This window comes from Bos indicus, chromosome 22, assembly GCF_029378745.1.
Source record: "Bos indicus isolate NIAB-ARS_2022 breed Sahiwal x Tharparkar chromosome 22, NIAB-ARS_B.indTharparkar_mat_pri_1.0, whole genome shotgun sequence".
Taxonomy (NCBI): domain Eukaryota; kingdom Metazoa; phylum Chordata; class Mammalia; order Artiodactyla; family Bovidae; genus Bos; species Bos indicus.
The window spans coordinates 11901973-11922685 of NC_091781.1; the positions used below are offsets into that span (position 1 = coordinate 11901973).

Here is a 20713-nt window from a genome sequence, read left to right on the forward strand (position 1 = left end):
GGACACAGTGGCAGCCCAGCACACACGCAGGAAACAGGCAGGCCACGCCCAGAACAGTCAGTGCCAGGGTCAGAGGCACACACAGGCACCGGGTCAGACATGCAAAGAGCAGGCCAGGGACCCCAGCCCACATTTCTCACTCAGTTCATACGGGTGCCGGTGTGAGGCATACAGCCTAGAGCAAGAAGGTGCCGGAACCTTCCCTGCCTGGTCACGCGGGCTTCTGTGGCCCTGATCCCGCATAACCTGATGACGACAGGTATGTACCACTGCCCTAGGAGCACCTGTGTGTGTCACATGTGGGCACCTGTACAGGTGTGCTGTAGTTCTGCCCAGTTCCCCTCTTTGGGCCAGTGCACCTGTCTCCAGCTGCTGCGAATACTGTTTAGCCGACCCTGTCTCCAGAAAAGTGTCTTTAGCCAGGGACCTGCCATCCTTGGAAATAGCTTGGGGGTTACAACCCAGGTCCAGGGTGGCTGACACCCAGTGACTGACTGATATGGAAGAGACCCGGCTGAGGCTGGAGTCCAGCCAGCATAACATCTGGAGCTGCTTCTTTTGCCTTAGTCTGCTTTTCTCACTTCCTTATGGGTCTCTCCTGAGGGCACCTTCTCAATGAATCATTTGCACAGGAAGCCGGGCTCTGGCTCTGCCTCTGGGAATCCACCTTAATGACAAGTATGGCAGGGAAGAGGGTTCTGGGGAGGAGGGCAGCCTTCATTTGCTTCAGATCACATCTACAACACCCAGCTCAGTCGTCCACCTCACGCTGCTCAGGCTCCGCTCCTCTGGGGAGAGCTGGTTTGAGTTCTTGGGCAGCCTTGGCTCTCAAAGCTGCCTTCGTTTCTCTTCCTTCCCACAACCCAGTCCACTGCTGTCTCAAAGTCCTCTTTAACCTTGAGACTGGCCGTAAGGAGTAACTGGATCCTGGTGAAAATGTAGAGAGTGCCCCTGCGTGCAGGGTGGCTTCTGTGGCTCTGAGGGTCGCGTCCTCACTCCAGCTTCGTTGTACGGTGCTGAGCTGGGAAAGTCACAGTTGAGGGACTTTGTGTGCCTTTTCTTTTCAGACACTAGAGCTTTCACGTGTGACAAGTTCTCAGGATTTCCCGGGCAAGTGAGATGAGGGGTCCTTCTCCTAGGAAAGTCCCAGCCCACCTGGCTGTCTCCTCATTTCCACTGGGACTTGATCTGAAGAGGTGATGAAGGTACCAGACTTGCTCAAAGGTCAGCATTCCAGTACAGGAGCCCCCTCTGTCCATGACCTTCTGTCCCTCCCGTGTCTTCCTGTTCCCCCCGCCTTGGTGTGTCAGACTGTCCAGGAGGACAAGTGTGATATGTACAGTCAGGGCAATGATTCCATTAGGCCCTTGTACTCCCAAACTGGCCATGAAAACAAAGCTTCCCATGGGCCCATCCCATGAAAGGAACGAGACAAAGGAGAAATGTTGTCTTGGAGCAAGTCACAGCTGCCGGACTGAGGCTGAGGTCAGGCTGCAGGACAAGGGCCCTGGGCATGGTCTCTGAGCACATGACCTCCACCTTCCTGGGTGCTTGGCAGAGCAGGGGTGGCGTGTAGCCAGTAGCGCCACAGTCCAGTTAGCTCAGGGGCTGCAAACCCAAATGCTTACGGGGCCAGGCAGGTGATGGAATGAAGGCAGGCAGGTGAGATCTGGCCAATCGCAGCATTCTGGCCAGTCAAGGAGGCGGTTACATTCTTCAGCAGGGAGGCTCTTCTTCCAATGATTTTTTTCAAGAGAAGCCAGAATGCAGACTTTTTACAGAAAAGCCTCTGGATTTTAAATGTTGGTCATTGTTATTTTGTTGTTCAGTAGGTCAGTTGTGTCTGACTCTTTGTGACCCCATGGACTGCAGCACGCCAGGCTTCCCTGTCCTTCACCATCTCCTGGAGCTTGCTCAAACTCATATCCATTGAGTCAGTGATGCCATCCAACCATCTCATCCTCTGTCATCCCCTTCTCCTGCCTTCAATCTTTCCCAGCATCAGGGTCTTTTCCAATGAGTCGGCTCTTCGTATCAGGTGGCCAAAGTATTGGTAATGAGCTCAAATTAAAACTCTTTTGTGTCCAGAACAAATTCCCCTGACAGGCCTTGTATTCGCCGCCTCAGCTTCCGTCCAGGTGAGAAGTGGCTAGTGGCTCGAGTGTTGAGAGCCTGTGCTCAGAGCTCCCCCAGTCCCCCAGGATGGGCTGACTCACAGGACAGACTTTTGCCAACAGGACCAAAGCACAGGAACCCAGTGAGGAAGGGGTGAACACGCAGGGGTTTGGGGTTAGTCCTGTGGCGTGCTCCTGGGGGGCTGCTTCCTAATTTCCGAATGGCTCTGGGCCCCAAGCCATCCCTCCCCTGTCTGGGGCCACTCCGCAAACAGGTCTCCCACACTGGCTGTGACAGCGGCTGTGGCTCCCACCAGAAGGTTGGTGTCTGGGGGCCTCTCACGGCCTCCAGCCCCAGCGGCAGTGCCCCATTGGCTTCGGGGACAAAGGTGTGCGTTACCTCACTGCACCCTGGGGCGGGGGCCTCTGCTCGCCGCTGCTGCCGCAAGTCTGCCTGAACCTCACTGGCCTCGGCCCCAGAGGAGGTGGTCTCCGACACCTGGCTCCAGACCCTCGGCTCTGGGAGGGCCTCTGGGCTGCCGGACGCCGGCTGGGATTCCTGCTGAAAAGACCCCCCCCAGCTTATGAGCTACCCAGCCAGTGTTTCTAGGATCCTGGCTCTGCTTCACTACTCTCTTCATGAGGCATCATCTCCCTGAAGACCCCTCCCTCAGGCATTCATTCTAAGGCTGACGAAAGCTCCTGAGAGGACCAGGCAAAGGGCCTAAAGCTAAACAAAGCCCCTGGCCTGGCTGGCACAAATCTCCCCTCCTCTCACTTCTTGAAGGGTGTCAGTGCGCCATGATGCCCAGCTCCCAGGTGCTGGCAGCTCCACTTAGGAAGGACAGGCTTTCCCAGGAGTTCCCATGGCAGCTCAGCTTGCTTACACACACACCACACACACACACACACACCACACACACACACACGTCTCAGGGCCAACAGGCTCAAGAGAAGGAGAAGAGGAAAAGCAGGGACAGCCGGAATCCCACTCCTGTGCTGGAAGCATCCTGGAACTAATTCTAAGCCGCAGTTCTGGCAACACCAACCCTTCCCCTCCCCCAACTGACTCTGTGGCTGTCCTGCCGCCTGCCTGAAAGGGCAGGAGCTGGCCTCAGGGACCACAGGAAGGCAGGAGTTTGTGGAATCAAGCCTGGAGCCACAGATCAAATTCCGTGCAGGGGAGCAGCTGCTCTTCTCAGCCAGACCCACCCAGTGCAGGCCCCAGGGAGGTGGCCAGCGTGGGCCCAACAAAACTGAGACCCAGTCCTCACTGTCTGACCAAGGACCTTGGGACAAGCCACCTGAGCTGGGCTCAGGCCGTGAGAACACTGAGGGAGCCGGGGTGGGGGTGGGGTGTACAGTCCTTTTTGTTCAGACTCCAGTCCTAAGTGTTAAAAATAACAGGTTGGGAGATAAGATAGTGCTGTCTCTGACACCTGCCATCTTAGGGATGCTTATTTTTAAACCTTAGAATGAGCTCTGGGCCTCGGGGGAGGGGAAGGGGCAGTGGCGGGGTCAGGAGGCCGCTCTCCCCCACTCACCAAGACATTCCGCCTTGTTAGTCTTGGAGGGGATAAGGTCAGGGTTGGGTCTGGGAGCCAGGCTTCCTGGCTCTGTCCTAGACCTGTGAGGAACTCCTAGCAAGTCTGTCTCTCTTGTCGTGCCTCGGTTTCCCTCTCTGAACAACTGGCTGCCTGTGTCCAGCCAGGGGATGAATGATAGACAGCGGTCCCTTGAAGATGCCCTCCTGGGCTGGGCTGGGGAGAGAGGGTTGACGGCTGGCCTCAGCATGCCTCCAAGAGGCTGGTTCTGGGCGGGTGGCCTGTGTTCCCCCTCCAGGCCAATCCCTACTGGGGCAACTGCTCCAAGTCAAGCTGGGTCCCCTGGACAGGAGGTGGTGCTCATGCACACGAGGGCCAGGGTTTGGGGGCTCACCTGCTTGCTGGACTCTTCCTCTGTGCTTAGGCTGTTCTCCTCATCCTCCTCGGGGTCATCCGTGTCTGACTCGGCCACGGCGATGGGCACACACACAGGCTCGGCATCCCCAGGTGCGCCCTGACCTGGCCGCTGGCCTTCCTCAAACCGCGTCTCCTTGCGGGCTGGGGGCGCCTTCTCGCTCTCTGGTTGGGGTGGGGGGCTGGAGGTGGCGATACAGCCCGGCAGCTGGCCCTGGGAGGCGAGGGCCGCGGGCTTCTGAGGCGGCCGCTGCAGGAGCACGCAGCAGAAGTCCCAGGTGGTCCGCTTGATGAAGCGCAGGCCTCGCTGGATGCGGGCCAGAGCCAGCTGGAGGTTGTTCATCTCCCCATCCTCGTCGGGAGCTGTGAGGTTGTCTGCGCTGAAGGAGCTGAGCAGTAAAGCCAGGAAGAGGTTCAGGACCTGTGGAGACAACGCCAAGCCCTGGGCGCTCAGGACGGAGAACACTTGAGGAGGGTCAGAAGCAAAGAGTGCAAGGCTTGGACCGTGGGGCCTCATTCTAAGCTCTCACTCCCTTCAATATAAAGAGTTTAGCTCTAAAAGGAAAGGCAAGCTCTCATCCTGAGGTAGGAGATACACAGGCCCCGGACTGAGCAGCTGCAGCTGGTCTCCTGCTGATGCTTCGAGATGGGAGACCAGCGGGAGCGCTGGGTCCTGATTGAATGTGTTCTCATGGGTTTCCTGGGCCAACACGTGTGCAGAGAAGGCCCTCAATCTAAGGGGAGGACAAAAAGAGTGAGAATAGGCCAGCTAGAGTCCATCTTTGCTGAGAGATGCATGTCCACACTAGGAACAGATATGGAGATGACTGGCTAGAAAAAAACAACAATGGAAAACTGCCCGATTTAAGCAACCTAAACTGCTCCCTCCTAACTTGCCTGTCTGCTCTTCCACATGTACTTTGCTTCTAATAAACGCTTTTATCTTTTTCACAGTCTTGGTCTCTTTGCTGAATCCTTTCTTCAAAGAAGAACCGAGGTCCTTCTTCCAGCTTTTCACCACCAGAATCAACCCCTCCTCCCAAGGGTTCAGATAGTCTGAATTGAGGGCGTGCAACACCAATGGGTGTTGGTGCACATTCTATGGGAGAACCGTGGGTTCCTCTGATGTCAAAGCCTGCAGATATTGCCATGCTGTCTTGGGAGTAATGGGGGGCCCTGTAGGCACGGCGAAGGCTTCCCTAGTGGCTCAGCAGTAAAGAACCCGCCTGCGGTACAGGAGACAGGGGTTTGATCTATGGGTTGGGAATATCCCGAAGAGGAGGGCATTGCAACCCACTCCAGTATTCTTGCGTGGAAAATCCCATGGACAGAGGAGCCTGGCGGGCTACAGTCCATGGGGTCGCAAAGAGTCAGACACGACTGAAGCAACTTAGCATGTACACATGCAGTCATGGTGAGCACAGGACTGCTCCCTGGGAAGTGGGATCCAAGCTGGGAGTACCAGGGAAAAGACAGCCTCCCACCCAGAAGCAACCCAGAGCATCCATTCATTGGCCCACCCATCCATCGCTCATCTGCTGTTGGGGACCTCCTGGGAAGGGGCCTGTGCGTCTGTTGGTGAAGGAGGGACAGTGATGTGCCTCTAAGTTCCCCACTGAAGCTAGTTCCCCACTCAAACATCTGGGGGCTCCTGCTGTGCAGCACACTCCACCGGTGTCCCCAGATGTTACTATGCTCCCCAGGTGAAGGACATGGGAACTGAGCATGGAAGAGGGCGATGGCAGGAGAAGAGGCCAGGTGGCAGCTCTGGGGACTGACTGCAGGGTCAAGCCACTGAGAGGGGGTTGCTGTGTCCAGGTGCTGGAGGGTGCTTGGGTGGGTGCTTGTAATACTAGACAGCTGGGATGGAGTAGAGAGACCTGGGGCTGGTGCCAGGGGCCAGCCTTGGCTCCAGTGCCCATATGCTGCAGGGAGTCAGGGGAGGGGCTGAGGTCTCAGAGGGGCCAGAAGACACAGACTTACTATTACGGATTTGAGACCCCTAAGGAGGGGTTGCAAAATCCTCCTGTCTTTGGATGGTTCTTGACTACTGCTTGTTGCTAAGTGAAGTGAAGCGAAGTCACTCAGTCGTGTCCGACTCTTTGCGACCCCATGGACTGTAGCCTACCAGGCTCCTCTGTCCATGGACTGTAGCCTACCAGGCTCCTCTGTCCATGGGATTTTCCAGGCAATAGTCCTGGAGTGGACTGCCATTTCTTCTCCAGGGGATCTTCCCAACCCAGGGATAGAACCCGGGTCTCCCACATTGTAGACAGACGCTTTACCATCTGAGCCACCAGGGAAGTCCATTAGCTTGTTGCTAAACCATCCTGCAAGTCTGAAGCTTTAGTTTTGGTTAAAAAAGCGAACTTCTGTTGAGTGACAAGGGACTGGGCTTGGGTCTTGGGGAGGGTAACTGAAGATGGCAGCAGGCTTGCTCCACACAGGGGGCAGACTGGCTCCTGGGCACCACCAGGCCGATGGGCTAGAGAAGCAACCTCCCCCACCTTGGGCTTGTTCTTTCCCCACAGCCACTCCCAGAAGGGAGTCCAGTCAGATGGGGGCCTCTACATCAGGGTGTTGTGTGAAGGTGGACACCCAATCTGAATCTTTCCTGCCCTGGCTTCTTACAAGCCCCTGAGACACGTCTGTCAGCAAGCTGGGAAGGAGAATTCTGACGAAGGCAGTGGGCAGGATTGGCGTGCCGGGCCTCAGAAACCTGCCTTTGGTTTCGGAAGTAACACTCATTCATGTGGACAGTATGGAAAGGTTAAGAAGTGGGCTCTCCTGTCCTATATCCACAGAGAGATGATCGCTTGTGACACCTGGCAGCCTTTTTTTTTTTTTAATGCCGTCACTGGAGGGGTGAGGCATGTGATGGGATTCAGAGCTGCTGTCTACACTGATCCCTGGCCAGGCCCCTGGCCTCTGTCCACACTGGCCTGGGCCTGACCTGCCTCTGTTCCTGGTAGCCCACCCTGGATACGCCCACCACAGCCCTTGCTCACGCCTGGCTTAACATCTGATCACCAGGCATCCAGGGCCAGGCTGGGGGTGGGGCAGGGGGTGCCTGGGCAGCCCCTTCTGCCCACAGAGTGTGCCAGGGCCTTCCTTGCCGCCGGCTTCGGAAGTTCGGCGGCTTCCGGTGCTTTCCCCGTCAATCACACGCTGCTGCTCCCTGGCCCCTGCCTGATCATCACTTCCCATTTCAATGGCAATCTTGCTTCCACCCACGCCCGGCAGCGGCCCAATTCCTGAGGCGGCCAGGGAGGGGTCTGCGTGGGCTGCGTTTGCTTCCCTCCTCCAGCAGCCTCTAATCTTCTCATCCCCAGGCAGATCCGCTTGGAAATCGCAGGCTGCGTGTGCGTGAGAGCAGCTCAGCCTGGCCCTGGGCTAAGAGCTCTGTGCACTCACATCCTCCTTGGAACACACAAGAGTCTGCTGGGCCGGGGGCTGAGTGAGGGGCACCCCGAGTGGCCGCGGCGTGTTTGAAGGGATGGGAGGGGGTTGCGGGGCCAGCCAAAGAAAGAGCTGGACTCCATGGGCACTGAGCACCCTGCTTCCTCTCTGAGCTCCATCCTTGGAGACCAAGGGAGATGGACCTCAACTCAGACTGAGCCCACCCTGGCCTGCTTAGGGCATGTGGGAGGAGAAAGCAGCAGGTCTGAGACGCCCTTAGGAATCTGCAGCCCATGGTACTCACATCACCCAAAACCTCCCTGTGTGCTGTGGAGCCTGCAGTGCCCACACCAGAGGCAGCGGGAGCCAGACCCTGCAGCTGTGACGGTGGGACGTGTGTGGGCCCCTGTACACCCAGGAAGAAGGCTGCATGTCCACAGCGGACACTGACTTCTCCCTGAACCACTGACCCTCTCAACCTTGCTTCTTCCAAAGCCTCCATCTCTGGCATTTAGATTTTGATCTCTCTCAACTCCAAAAATTTCCCACGTTGTAAAGACACAAGGCAAGATGCACTCGCTCTGGGACAGACAGGTGACCAAGAGGGCAAAGACCTGGCTCCTTCTGACGGGGCAGCAGGGCCTCTCACCACAGCGACCCAGGGTGACATGCAGGGCTCCCTCAGGCCCCACCTCCTGGACCAGCACCTGCCTGCACCTGTGCTTTGCTTAACCTGCTTCTTCCCTCTCTAGCAGCGCTTGTCCATCAGGTCAGCAGCAAGTCCCCTCTACCAGAAAGGCCTCCTTGATTTCCCTAGCTGAAAGGGATCAGTACCCATGGTCTCCCCCTTAATGGCTCTGATCATTCTGACCAGCTTCATTCAGGCCTGTTTGAACTCTCCACCTGCTCACTCTCTCAAGGTAGCGAGGAAAGTCAGGGCCACATTCACCTCTGTATACCCAACAGCATCTGGCACAATATTTTGCATGTACCAGGGGCTCAGCAAATGTTTGTTAAGCTGAATTGAATCAGGTGATAAATCAGACAGTGAACAGCTAATAAAGTAATGAGTAGCTGAGCAAATAATTAATTAATGGATATAAACTGAACACATAAAGAATAAATAGGTAAATAGATGGGTAAATGAATGAATGAGCAAATAAAGAGTGATGTGGATGAATGGATAGCTTAATGAGTGATAACTGGCTGGATAAATGAGTAGATGGATGGGATTGACGAATGAATGAATAGATGAGTGGACTGATAGATGGACGCAGAGCTGGATGAATGAGCAGAGGGATAGATGAGTGACTGGACAGATGAGTGATGGATGAGTGAATGGATGGATTCGTGGGTGAGTGAGTGGATGTGTAGATAGATGGACAAATGGATGGATGAACAGGTGCACGTGTGTGTGGATAAATGGGGATTGATAGATGGATAGTTGATGGATAGATGAATGGATGGGTAAGAGAATGAGTAGATGGGGTTGATGGGTGGATGGCTGGGTGAGGGGATAGATAAATGGATAGGCAGATTGGTAACTTAATAGATTGATAGAGACAGACGTAGACAGATGGACGGGTGGGTTATTGATGAGTGGATAGATAGCTGGATAGGTAGAGTAGATGGATGAGTAGAGAGATGAAAAGAATGAATGGGTAATAGATACATGAATGGATGGGTAAATGGGTGAATGAATGAATATTGCTGTTGTTGTTTAGTTGCTAAGTCATGTCTGTCTTTTGTGACCACATGGGCTATAGCCCACCAGGCTCTCTGTCCATAGAATTTCCCAGGCAAGTATACTGGAGTGGGTTGCCATTTCCTTCTCCAGGGGATCCTTCCTACCCAGGGATCGATTGTGTGTCTCCTGCATTAGCAGGCAGATTCTTTACCACTGAGCCACCAAGGAAGCCCATGAATGAATGAATAGGTGGAAGGATGGGTAAACGAGTGAATGGATGGATGAGATTGATGGGTGGATGGGTGAGTTGATAGATGACTGATGGAGGGAGTAGATGGATGGAAGGAAGGGTAAGTGAATGGACAGATGGATGACTGGGTGGATGGGTAGCTAGGCAGATGAATGGATGGGTAGGTGAGAGAGTATGAGAGAGGCCTCTGGCCAACTTACCACGAGGTTACCAATGACCATAACAAGCAGGAAGACCAGCAGGCATAGTGACTGCCCAGACACCTCCATGCAGTCCCACATGGTCTCGATCCACTCTCCACAGAGGATGCGGAAGATGATGAGGAAGGCATGGAAGAAGTCCATCATGTGCCAGCGGGGCAGGAGGCCCGAGTCACTGATACGGTGCCTCTGCTCTGAGTAGTTCTTGCCAAAGAGCTGCATGCCCACCACAGCGAAGATGAACACAATGATGGCCAGCACCAACGTCAGGTTGCCTAGCGCGCCCACTGAGTTCCCAATGATCTTGATGAGTGTGTTCAGGGTGGGCCAGGACTTGGCCAGCTTGAAGACCCGAAGCTAGGGAGGGAGGGGTCCTTGTGAAGGCCTCTGGCTCCCACTGCCCATGGACACCCTCACGCCCCTAGCTCCTGCCTGAAAACCCAGGGCTCCCTTGGAGGTCACCAACACCTGTTTCTCCCCTTTTTCCAAGAGCACACATTACTGTTTCTCTCCAGAGCCTGAGGGTAGTTTTCACTGCACTCTGATCTGGGAGTCAGGCCGACAGCTCCAGACTCCTCTCCCCAACCACCCCTTCTAATTGTCCCTGCATCAGCCTGTTACTCACCTTGGTCTCACTTCTAGGAACCACCCAGTAGATTCCCCCATCATGGAATGTCCCTTTTCCAGACCTTTCCTCATCAGGGGTCCTTCCAGGCAGGCTCAAACCATCCCAGACTTGCCCAGTCAACTCTATACTTCCCTCCTCTCAGTCATCATAGAGAAAGGTAGCCAGTGCCTAGCATTTATTGAACACCTACTGTGTCAGGCCTTATGCTTGGATCAGCTAATTAGGAACTCCAAATAACTACATGAGGGTGGCACTGTTATTACCTTATTTGACAGATGAAGAGGCCTGGAGTAACTTGTCTAAATCCCTTGGATCTTGGCAGTGCAGTTGGGATTAGAATCCACAGCCTGGGCTTTCTCTTTTGCCCCAACCATTCTGCTTTCCTAGCCCAAGTTGAAGCCACCTCCTCCAGAAAGCCTTCCCTGACCTACTTCAGGCCCCATGCCTGGACCTCTGAGACAGTGTGAATGAACTCAGAGAATGGTCCACAGACTCATGGCTATGACATTATCTGAGACCTGCTAAATCCACATTGGAACTTTAGCAAGATTGCCAGGCAATTTGTCTGCACAGTAAAGTTTCAAAAATGCAGATTCTAAAACCAGCAGGTAGAGCCCCAGGTGAGCTGTCAGGAGACTTGGCTCCACCTGTTACCTGCCATGTGGCTTTGGAAAACTGTTTCACCTCTTTCAGACCTAGTCTCCTCATGTGTAGGATGGGAATGCAGTAACACTAGCTCCTCTCCTGAGATACTGTGAGGACTAAACGGGGCATGCTGAACCATAAAGGGCTTTGCAAATTATCAGGATGGATACTACCCCAAATGCCTCTCTGGAGGGAGGGATAGCTCCCCTGCCCACCTCTGTGTCCCCCACATTACCCATACTAGCCTAGGCTGTACCTAGCGAATGGCTTCTGGGTGAAGGTATGAAAGATCAGAGCAGGGGTGACTGAGTGATGGCCTCAGAGAGGGCATGCCTCAGTGGTCCCAGGCCCCCACCCACCCACCCCTGCCAGGCCCAGCCGGGTACCAGGCGGAAGGAGCGAAGCACCGACAGATTGCCCATGCGGGACAGGCCCAGCTCCATGAGGCTGAGGATGACGATGATGCTGTCGAAGATGTTCCAGCCCTGCTGGAAGTAGTAGTAGGGGTCCAAGGCAATGATCTTGAAGGTCATCTCTGCTGTGAATATTCCTGTGAAGACCTGGGAAGGAGTGGGAATGAGGAGTTCCCAACATTTAGGCTGGAAAGAGCCTCTGGCAGCAGGGTCTCCCTACCTCCTGACTCTTGCTCCGGGAGGGTCCCCCTCCAGGGCTGCCAGCTCTGACTGTGCCCAGAATCCCAGTGGGTGCTTGCTCGGCCCTGGCCCACTTCCTTGGGGACACCTCCAACCCGATAACTCCAGCCAACTCTGCTGTTTCCCAGACATGACCCACCAGCCTGGGCTTCAAAAACAACCGAGCCCACTGACGGCTAAAGACTGATGGCTCTGGGAGGCACCTGGGATCAGGGGAGGCTGGGGTGGACCTCGACACCACCCAGCTTCAGACTTGTTCAAGCCCATGTTGCCACAGGAAATTTTCCCTGCTTCACACACACCAAATTCACACATTTCCACAAACACTCATGCTTCCACGGCTCAGCACCTTCGCCCATGCTGTTCCCACTTCCTCCCTGTCCATGTGATGACTTTTCTCAATGTAACAACAATCAGCCACCATTTCTTGAGGCTTGACTATGTGCCTAGAGCTGGGCTAGAATGCTTAGAATAAGTCATTTATTTTAACCTGCCTAACAACCCGGCAAGAAAAGTAGCATTAAGCCCATTTTACAGGTAAGGAAATTGAGGCACTGAGAAGTTAAGTAATATGCTTGGAGTCAAGTAGCTCATAAATTTGAGAACCAGGAGAAGAACATTATGGCAATGTTTTTAATAGGGACAAAAGAATGCCCATCACAAGGAAATGGTTAAACTATTTATGGCTCATCTGTACAGTAGAATATCCCACAACTATTTTTCTTACAGGGAAAAAAAAAAACCAAAAACGATGCTGTCGGAGAAGGAAATGGCAACCCACTCCAGTGTTCTTGCCTGGAGAATCCCAGGGACGGTGAGCGTGGTGGGCTGATGTCTATGGGGCTGCACAGAGTCGACACGACTGAAGCGACTTAGCAGCAGCAGCAGCAGGTGTTTAATTAGTATGAAAGGACAGTCACAAGGTGTTATGTTTCAAAAGTAAGTTTATAATGTGTACAGTATGATCCCATTATAGACACAAGCCAAGGTTAGAGAGTTTTGTTGTTGTTCAGTCACTCAGTAGTGTCTGATTCTTTGCAACCCCATGAATGCAGCACGCCAGGCTTCCCTGTCCTTCACCATCTCCCAGACTTTGCTCAAACTCATGTCCATTGAATCAGTGATGCCATCCCACCATCTCATTCTCTGTCATCTGCTTCTCTTCCTGCTTTCAATCTTTCCCAGCATCAGGGTCTTTTCCAGTGAGTCGGCTCTTCATACCAGGTGGCCAAAGTATTGGAGCTTCTGCTTCAGCATCAGTTCTTCTAATGAATATTCAGGGTTGATTTCCTTTAGAGTTGACTGGTTGGATCTCCTTGCTGTCCAAGGGTCTCTCAAGAGTCTTCTCCAGCACCACAGTTTGAAGGCCTCAATTCTTCAGCTCTCAGTCTTTTTTATTGTCCAGCTCTCACATCCTTACATGACTATTGGAAAAACCATAGCTTTGACTAGACAGACCTTTGCAGGCAAAATCTTCCCACTTCCTCGGAAGCCACTATTAGGGCTCAGGGCTCTGTGAACCATCTGCTGGGAGTCAGGGGAGGTGGGTGCCCACACTCACAGCCGGTCTGTCAGATCCCAGTGAGCTTGTAAAACACGAAGAGCTGTTTGTATCTGAAGCCCCTACTGGGGCTGGATATCTCAGCAGTCATAATAAATGAGGCCTCTCACCTCATTAATAATAATAATATAAAACTTATAAATTATATATATATAATTATATATATTAAATATATATTTTTATATATTATATATATAATTATATATATTAAATATATATATTAAATTATATATAATTATAAAAATAATAATAATAACCACCCTATCACCCACTTGACATCCTTGAACTCTAACTCTTATAAACAGCCTATGGAGTTATTATTCTCCCCATTTTACATATGAGGACACTCAAGGCTCAGAGAGATGGAGAAACTGGCCCAAGATTCCCCCAAGGCAGACCCGGCTCTGGAACCCAGGTCTGGCTGCTGTTCTCTGCACATCTTAAACTATCCAGCTTTGCTCTCATGCCCTTACAATGCCAGTGATGATCCCTGGTCCAATTCATTTCTTATTATAAATTTCTGGAAGCGGAATTGCACAGTCAACAAGCACTTTCAGAGATTCTGACACCTGGGTGCTAAATGATCCTCAGAGATAGGTTTTAAGCAATTCCATGAACCACGTGGGAAAACTGTTTTCCCCATAAAGATGCTAATTCCTGTCTCACTCACCTCTCCAGTCCAACAGGACAAAGGCCGTTTTTCATTGTTGTTTTGTTGGACATTTCTTCAATGTTTTAAATTTCTCCTTTTGTAAAGTTGCCTCTTCATATCCTTTACTTATTTTCCTGTTAGGGTGTTTGCCTTTTTTGGGGTGCTGTTCATAAATAAATGTACTTTATGCCTTGCAATAAACGCACTGTATACATTGCGATTTTCTTATAATATTGGTGCAAATACAGAAAAACAGACTAGAGCTACAGAATTAAGAACTCAGAAATAGGAAACGCATATTTGGAGACTTGATAAATAACAGAGATGGAATTTTAAATCAGGAAGAAAAGGACAGACCATTCAGTAAACAATGCTGAGAAGAATGGTTACCTCTATGGAGGAAAACGAGTTTAGACTCCTACCCCACACTATATTCATTAATTAGTTGCAGGGAAATGGATTCAATACCCAAATACAATAAACATTTAAACCTTCTAGAATAAAAATGGGGGGAAATATTTAAAATTTGGAGGTTGGGAAGGCTTTCTCTAACACCACCGAAAGTTTGTACCATGAAAGAAAAGATTGCTAAATTTACATACATTAAAATTTATATCTGTATAGTAAGTGATACGGTGAACAAAGTGAAATCACTACCACAAACTGGAAATTGAAGTTAGGAAAAGTATCTAACTGGAAAGACATGGAATCCAGAATATATACTGAACGCTTACACATCCGTACGGAGAAGAGGGACAACTCAGCGGCAAAAACACAACCACAAGAATGGATGGCGGAGATGACAGAAGAGGACCTTCGGATGGTTATAAACAAACGACACACAGAGAATGCAAATTAAATCAACACCGAGTTACTATTTCTCACCCATAAGAGAATCAAAAATAAACTTCTCTGTGTTGGCAACGACATGAAACAGTGGGAACTCACACTCTGTAAGAGCGTGGATTTGGTGCAGCCCTTTCAGGGAACAGTTGTACAGTATCTGGGAAGTCACAGCTGTGCATACCCCAAGCTGTAACAATGTCAGATATGTATAGTCTCAAGAAAGTCTCCTTGTCTGCGCAAGGAGGCACGTCCAAGGAAGCTCTCTTCGCTGCATCGTTAGTCACGGGAAGGGCTTCCCTGGTGGCTCAGATGGTAAAGCTAAGAAGCCTTGTAGGCTACAGTCCATGGGGTCGCAAAGAGTCGGACACGACCGAGTGACTGCACCTCACTTCTAGAGGAACATAGCCAAATACCTAACCGAGTCTTGCAGGTACCTATTTGGGCTTCCCTGGTGGCTCAGATGGTAAAGTGTCTGCCTGCAATGCGGGAGACTCGGGTTCAGTCCCTGGGTTGGGAAGATCCCCTGGAGAAGGAAATGGCAATCCACTCCACAGAACTACATTGACTCCAAGGTAATTGCTATCATGCATGTTTCTAAGTATTTTTGCCTGGTTTTAAGGTTTATATAAAGGGGCCATGCCCTATGTATTCTTTTTTTTTTGCAAGTTCCTTTTATTCTTCACATCATGTTTATGAGATTTATCCATATTGAAAGATATATATGCATTCCTTCTAATTGTGCATAGTGTTTCACCGCATGGAAATACCACAACATATTTTATACACGGGAGGGTAAGCTCTGGCTTCCCCAGGAGCTCAGCGATAAAGAATCCGCCGGCAATGTGGGAGACGCGGGTTTGAAACCTCGGTCGGGAAGACCCCCTGGAGGAGGGCACGGCAACCCACTCCAGTATTCTTGCCTGGAGAATCCCCATAGACAGAGGAGCCTGGCAGGCTACAGTCCATAGGGTCGCAGAAGAGTCGGACACGACTGAAGCAGCTTAGCATGCACACACACAGGGTAAGCTCCTCACCTAATTCCTTAATTTGTCTTGACAGACTTTACTTTTCCATATGAATTACAGGACTGCCTTGTCAAATCCCATGGGTAAAAAGTATGTTAGGATTTTTATCAGAATTACACCAAGCATCTAGGTGTAATTTGATCAGAACTGATATTTCTACAATATTCAGACTTTCATCCATGAAAATGGCATATTGCTGCACTAAATTAACTGTTTTTCAATGCTTTTATAATTTTTCATATCAAATTTATAATCTTCTGCTACATTTATTCCTATATTCCTCAGTTTTTATTGCTATTGTGTTAACTTATAAATTCCTCTCTCCAAATGATCACTCATGGTGCCCTGGAGCAGAATTAATTTTAATATATTGAGCCTGTACCTACCAGCATTGCTGAACTCTCTTACTAGTTCTAATATTCCTTCTGTAGATTTTCTTGGATTATTTCTCTAGACAACAACATAATCTAGAAAATAACATTGGATCTGTTTTCCTTCATTCTTCCTTCTTTTTCTTCTCTTACTACACTGATAAGGGCTCCAGTATAACTTGGACTGGAAGCAGGCAGACGGAAACAAAGCTCGAGCTGTGGCGCAGCTGTGTAAGCCACTAGCAAAGAGCACGGGCTCTAGAAACAAAAGGCTTGGATTTAATCTTGGGTCTTTCACTTCCTGGCTGTGTGACCACTCTGCCTGTTACCTTATCAGTAAAATGTTGTTTTTGTTTAATCGCTGCGTCGTGTCCGATTCTTTTGCGACCCCATGGACTGTATCCTGCCAGGCCCTCTGTCCATGGGATTTCCCAGGCAAGAATACTGGAGTGGGGCACCATTTTCTTCTCCAGGGGATCTTCCTGACCCAGGGATTGAATCCATGTGTCCTGCATTGGCAGGCGGCTTCTTTACCACTGAGCCACTTGGGAAGCCCCAACAGTAAAATAGGGGTAATAATAATAGCATTTCCCTTACTGGTTGTTATAAAAAATTAGGTGTTCAACAAGTGTTAACTATGCTTATTAGAGTCTCTTTGTGTGTTAATTTTTTAAGCAGGTTCCAGGAACAGTCAGGTATAAATTTGAACTCCAAATCTGTATAAAGCCAAATTCACAGACACAAGCTCCCAAGGCTCACTTTTTTTCAGCCCCTCTCTCCAGCCCTGACTGAGACTGACAACCTTCCTTCTTTATCATTTCCCAGGGCCAGCGTGTGATTTTTTTTTAGTTCACCACTGTATTGAATGTAGGGTCATATTCCTATGGGGCTACTCGGTTCCAAACCCTACTTGCACTGCCCCAAACACAAGTCTTGTCTCTGCATGATCACTGAAATCCAAGCCCCCCAAATTACTCGATCAGCACCCATCCCACCCTCTAAAGCAACTACAGAACGATTTCCCACATTTACTGCTACGGTTTTTAAGTCCCTCTTTGTTTTCGGCACTTGGGGATTTTTGTTTTGTTTCCTTCTCATGAACTTTGCTATGTGTGTCAAAGAATATTTGCTATATTTTGCCATAATTTGCTATAATTTTGCTATATTTTTAATTGTTTTGGAGTTGGAGACATCTCAGGTTTTCTTCTCCACAGTATTGCTAAAAGCAGGTATTTCATTTGCCTTTTACCTTTGTTTATATAATGGGCTAGTTAAATCTATCAATCTTCTCCTTTATGGAATTTGTCTTCAGCGACATGCTTAGAAAGGCTCTTTTCACACCAAGGTTATTTACCCATGCGTATTTTTGTGGTTTTGTTTCTTTACATTGAATATTTAAACCATCTAGAATATTAATATTAACTGCAAGACAATTAAAATATTACATACTAACAATAAAGCTATCCAAACAGGAAAGAAGAGCTGTAATCCAACGACATGACCTAGTACTAATAATCTAACCACAAGTTTAACACAATCACAATTCAATCACATCTTAGTGGTCCAGGGAAGCCACCTGTGCTCTTCATCACCTTGACGAATGGCTCCGTCCAACCCAATGGTCACATTCCATTAAAATTGCATTCAGCTGAAACCCTACATAACCACCACTTGGAGACCGACCAACACAAGACCAGCACAATAGTGCAACGAGACTCCTACAGACTGAGAGCTAGCTTTTCCTTCTGTTTGTATACAGAAGGAAAGAAAAGTAGAACCACAGCAAAACAGACTCACATTTGTGAAAAAATGTCAACAGACCCTGTAGAGAATTACCTAGAGCTCTGGATATGGAAAGTAATAAGGGAAAACGATCCTCACACTCCACAGTGTAGGAGACCTGCCCGCCCGTGGGGGCCACTGTGGAGCTGGGACTGAGACAGACTGGGCTGGGTCTGCAAGAGGAGACGGCTTGGACTGAATGAGCCCTCTGCCCACTCAACCTCAGCAATGACCCCAGGAGCTCCTTCCAGAAGCCAGTGGGCTCTCTGCAGCTCTGCCCTGGGATCTGCTGCAGAAGGACCAGCAGGACCCTGTCCCCTGGGGTCAGGAGACAAGAGCCACACGCCAGCCCAGTATGTCACCTCTCTGGCCTCAGTTTTCCATGTTTACGGTGAAGAGCTAGGACTTGATTTGGTGTCAAGAGAAAAAAATCAGAATTAGAACTGACACATTCTGACTTCCAGGGATAGTCTCTTCAACAACAACAACAAAGATAATAACCACAGCTATCATTTGAGTGCTTATTGTTTATCAAACTCTGAGCCAAGCACATTACACACATTATCTTATTCAATCCTCATTAGCTTCCTGAGTTTGATATTGTCATACTAATTTTACATTTATTACATTCAGCAAATACTTACTGTACCAATTACTGAGACTTAGTAATTTGCTGGAGGTCATATAGTAAGACTGAGCCAGAATTCAAATCTGTCTCTGTCTGATTTAGTCACTCACTCATTCACCCAGTCATCCATCCATCCATCTCTGTGTCCTTCCCTTCCTCCTTTCTCTCCATCCCACCATCCATCCATCCTTTCCCTAAGAGAACTGCCTCTTTTTGGCATATTCTCCTCCTCCATTACTGCCACGCCCCATGTCCCCACACATCAGGATCCCCTCAACTCACTTTTGTTTTCTAGCCTTTGGGCATCTTTATCCCTAACTCTCTTTCCCAAATACATCGCCCAGCTCCTTGAAAGCTGATCCTGAGGCTCCTACCAGAACGTCTTCCATAAAGATGCCTATCTTCAGAAGACCCTTTTGTGCTCTGAGTCCCTCCTCCCTCACCCACGAGGGCTGTGCCAGCTGGCCAAGAGCCCTTCACACCACAATGCCCATTTGAGAATTAGCTGCCAGCGGCACTTACCAGGTTTCCAACCTGCAGCATCTCCTCAAATTCGGTCGTCATGTTGTAGTGCTCCAGTGCCATGAAGAGCGTGTTAAGCACGATGCACATGGTGATGGTGAGGTCAGCAAATGGGTCCATGACCATGAACTTCACTTTCTGCTTAATGGACATCCACAGCGGGCAGCACTCCCAGATCAGGTAGTGCTGGGCAAAACGGATCCAGCACGGTGGACACCTGCGCTGAGACTCCTCCAGCTCTGGGGGCAGGGAGTGGGGAGAGCCAGTGAGCTGGCTTGTTTCTGTTGACTGTGTCACATAACTTTCCAGAAAAGCTGTATGACGTTCTCAGCAGATGACAGGGCTGCTGCATAACAGGGGGACAGAAAGCAGGCCAGGGAAGGCTAAGGGGAAGAGGGGCCTGTGTCCTGACTTCTTACTCTTGGAGTGTGGGAAAAGAGGGCCACAGGGACAGAAAGCCAGCATGGGTATGGGGAAAATGGGGACAAGACAGATGAGGACAGGTGTGGGCTCTCTGGAAACAACACTCCCACATAGATGTGGGGCCCCTCGGGGGAGGACAGGCAGAGACAACATCTGAGATGGGCAAGTGCAGATATAAGGACACTCAGGACCCAAGAGGTAGGAACAGATGTGGATATCTGGGACATGTCAGGAGAGACGTGGGGGTGGGGGTGGTGCCTGGGACAGGAGTCATATGGGACAGGAGGGAACAAATCAGGGGGCTGGTACCAAGCTCAGGATGAATGAGATGTGGCGTTGCCTAAAGTGGGACTAGCTGAGACAGATGTGGGATGCTTGGACTAGCCTCGGCTAGATGGGGAATGATGGGGAATAGGCTAGAACAGGCCTGCTTGGGGTGGGATGGCCCCAGCAGACCTGGGGATACTTGGCAGAGGACAGGATGAGGCCAGTGATCACCTGGGATGGGGCAGGGCGGCTGCAAGGACATTTGGAAGAAACACAGGCATGACTCCTGAGGATGTCCAGGACAAAACAAGCTGGCACAGATGAAAAGACACTCAGGACAGGCGACAGAGACTGAAAAGTCTGGGACAGCTGTGGGGATGTCCAAGGCAGGCTCAGCAGCTAGGGCGAGCCTGGCTCCGGTCTGGATAATGGCTCAGACCAGAAGCGGGGGGTTGGGGAGGGCGGTGTTTGGATGACGCCAGGGTGCTGACCTTCCAGGGCACTGGTGAGGACGCTCACTGCACTGAGGGCTCGCTGCCGCTCTCCTGGCTCCTCGAAGCCGTCTACACACGGAGCCTGGGGCGTCAGCGTCTGGGGCCTGCCCGGCTCCTCCGATGGTGTGGTCTGGGTGTAACCGAGAGATCTGCATCAGCCTGGGGATGGACAGGGGTCCACCTGGACCTGGGGCAGGTGCCCCAGACTCAGGCTGGGGAGGTCCCAGGGGGCCACCATAGGGGTCTTGACGTGACACCGGGCTCTGCTCCCAGCTCCCTCCCAGTTAACACTTCCCCTCTCGCCAATCGTTATCCCCTTTGTTTTCTTTTCCTGCACATCTCTCATTAGTGGTGATTCTTGGGTGGGAAACGACATGTACTGAGTTCTTTAACCAGATGCTCTCATATACATTAGTACATGTGAAAATGATCTGGGAGTCTTAATTGATCCCAACCTCCCTTGAGGCATGAGCATACAGAAGCTGAAAAAAAAAATATGTACCATGCTCTAAAGTGACATTAATAGAAGCATAAAGCACAATGCTTTGACATAGCTGGTCGGAGCTTTTGTGGAGGTAACTTAGCTGTATCTACTAAGAAAATTTTCA

General features: G+C 50.6%; 1 protein-coding gene across 2 annotated transcripts in view; it reads right to left on the reverse strand.

Moving 5' to 3' along the window:
• The window catches only part of SCN5A (sodium voltage-gated channel alpha subunit 5), a 105154-nt gene that overhangs the window by 33048 nt on the left and 51393 nt on the right, over positions 1-20713 (reverse strand). Inside the window, exons 13-18 of one of the 2 annotated variants that reach the window (XM_070776067.1) lie at positions 20103-20235; positions 18922-19160; positions 11268-11441; positions 9609-9965; positions 4053-4493; positions 2515-2673 (exon numbers count right to left, since the gene is read on the reverse strand). In XM_070776067.1, the coding sequence (XP_070632168.1) occupies positions 2515-2673; positions 4053-4493; positions 9609-9965; positions 11268-11441; positions 18922-19160; positions 20103-20235 (1503 nt within the window). The remainder of the gene's footprint in view (positions 1-2514; positions 2674-4052; positions 4494-9608; positions 9966-11267; positions 11442-18921; positions 19161-20102; positions 20236-20713) is intronic. The other variant, XM_070776066.1, reaches the window with a different exon arrangement.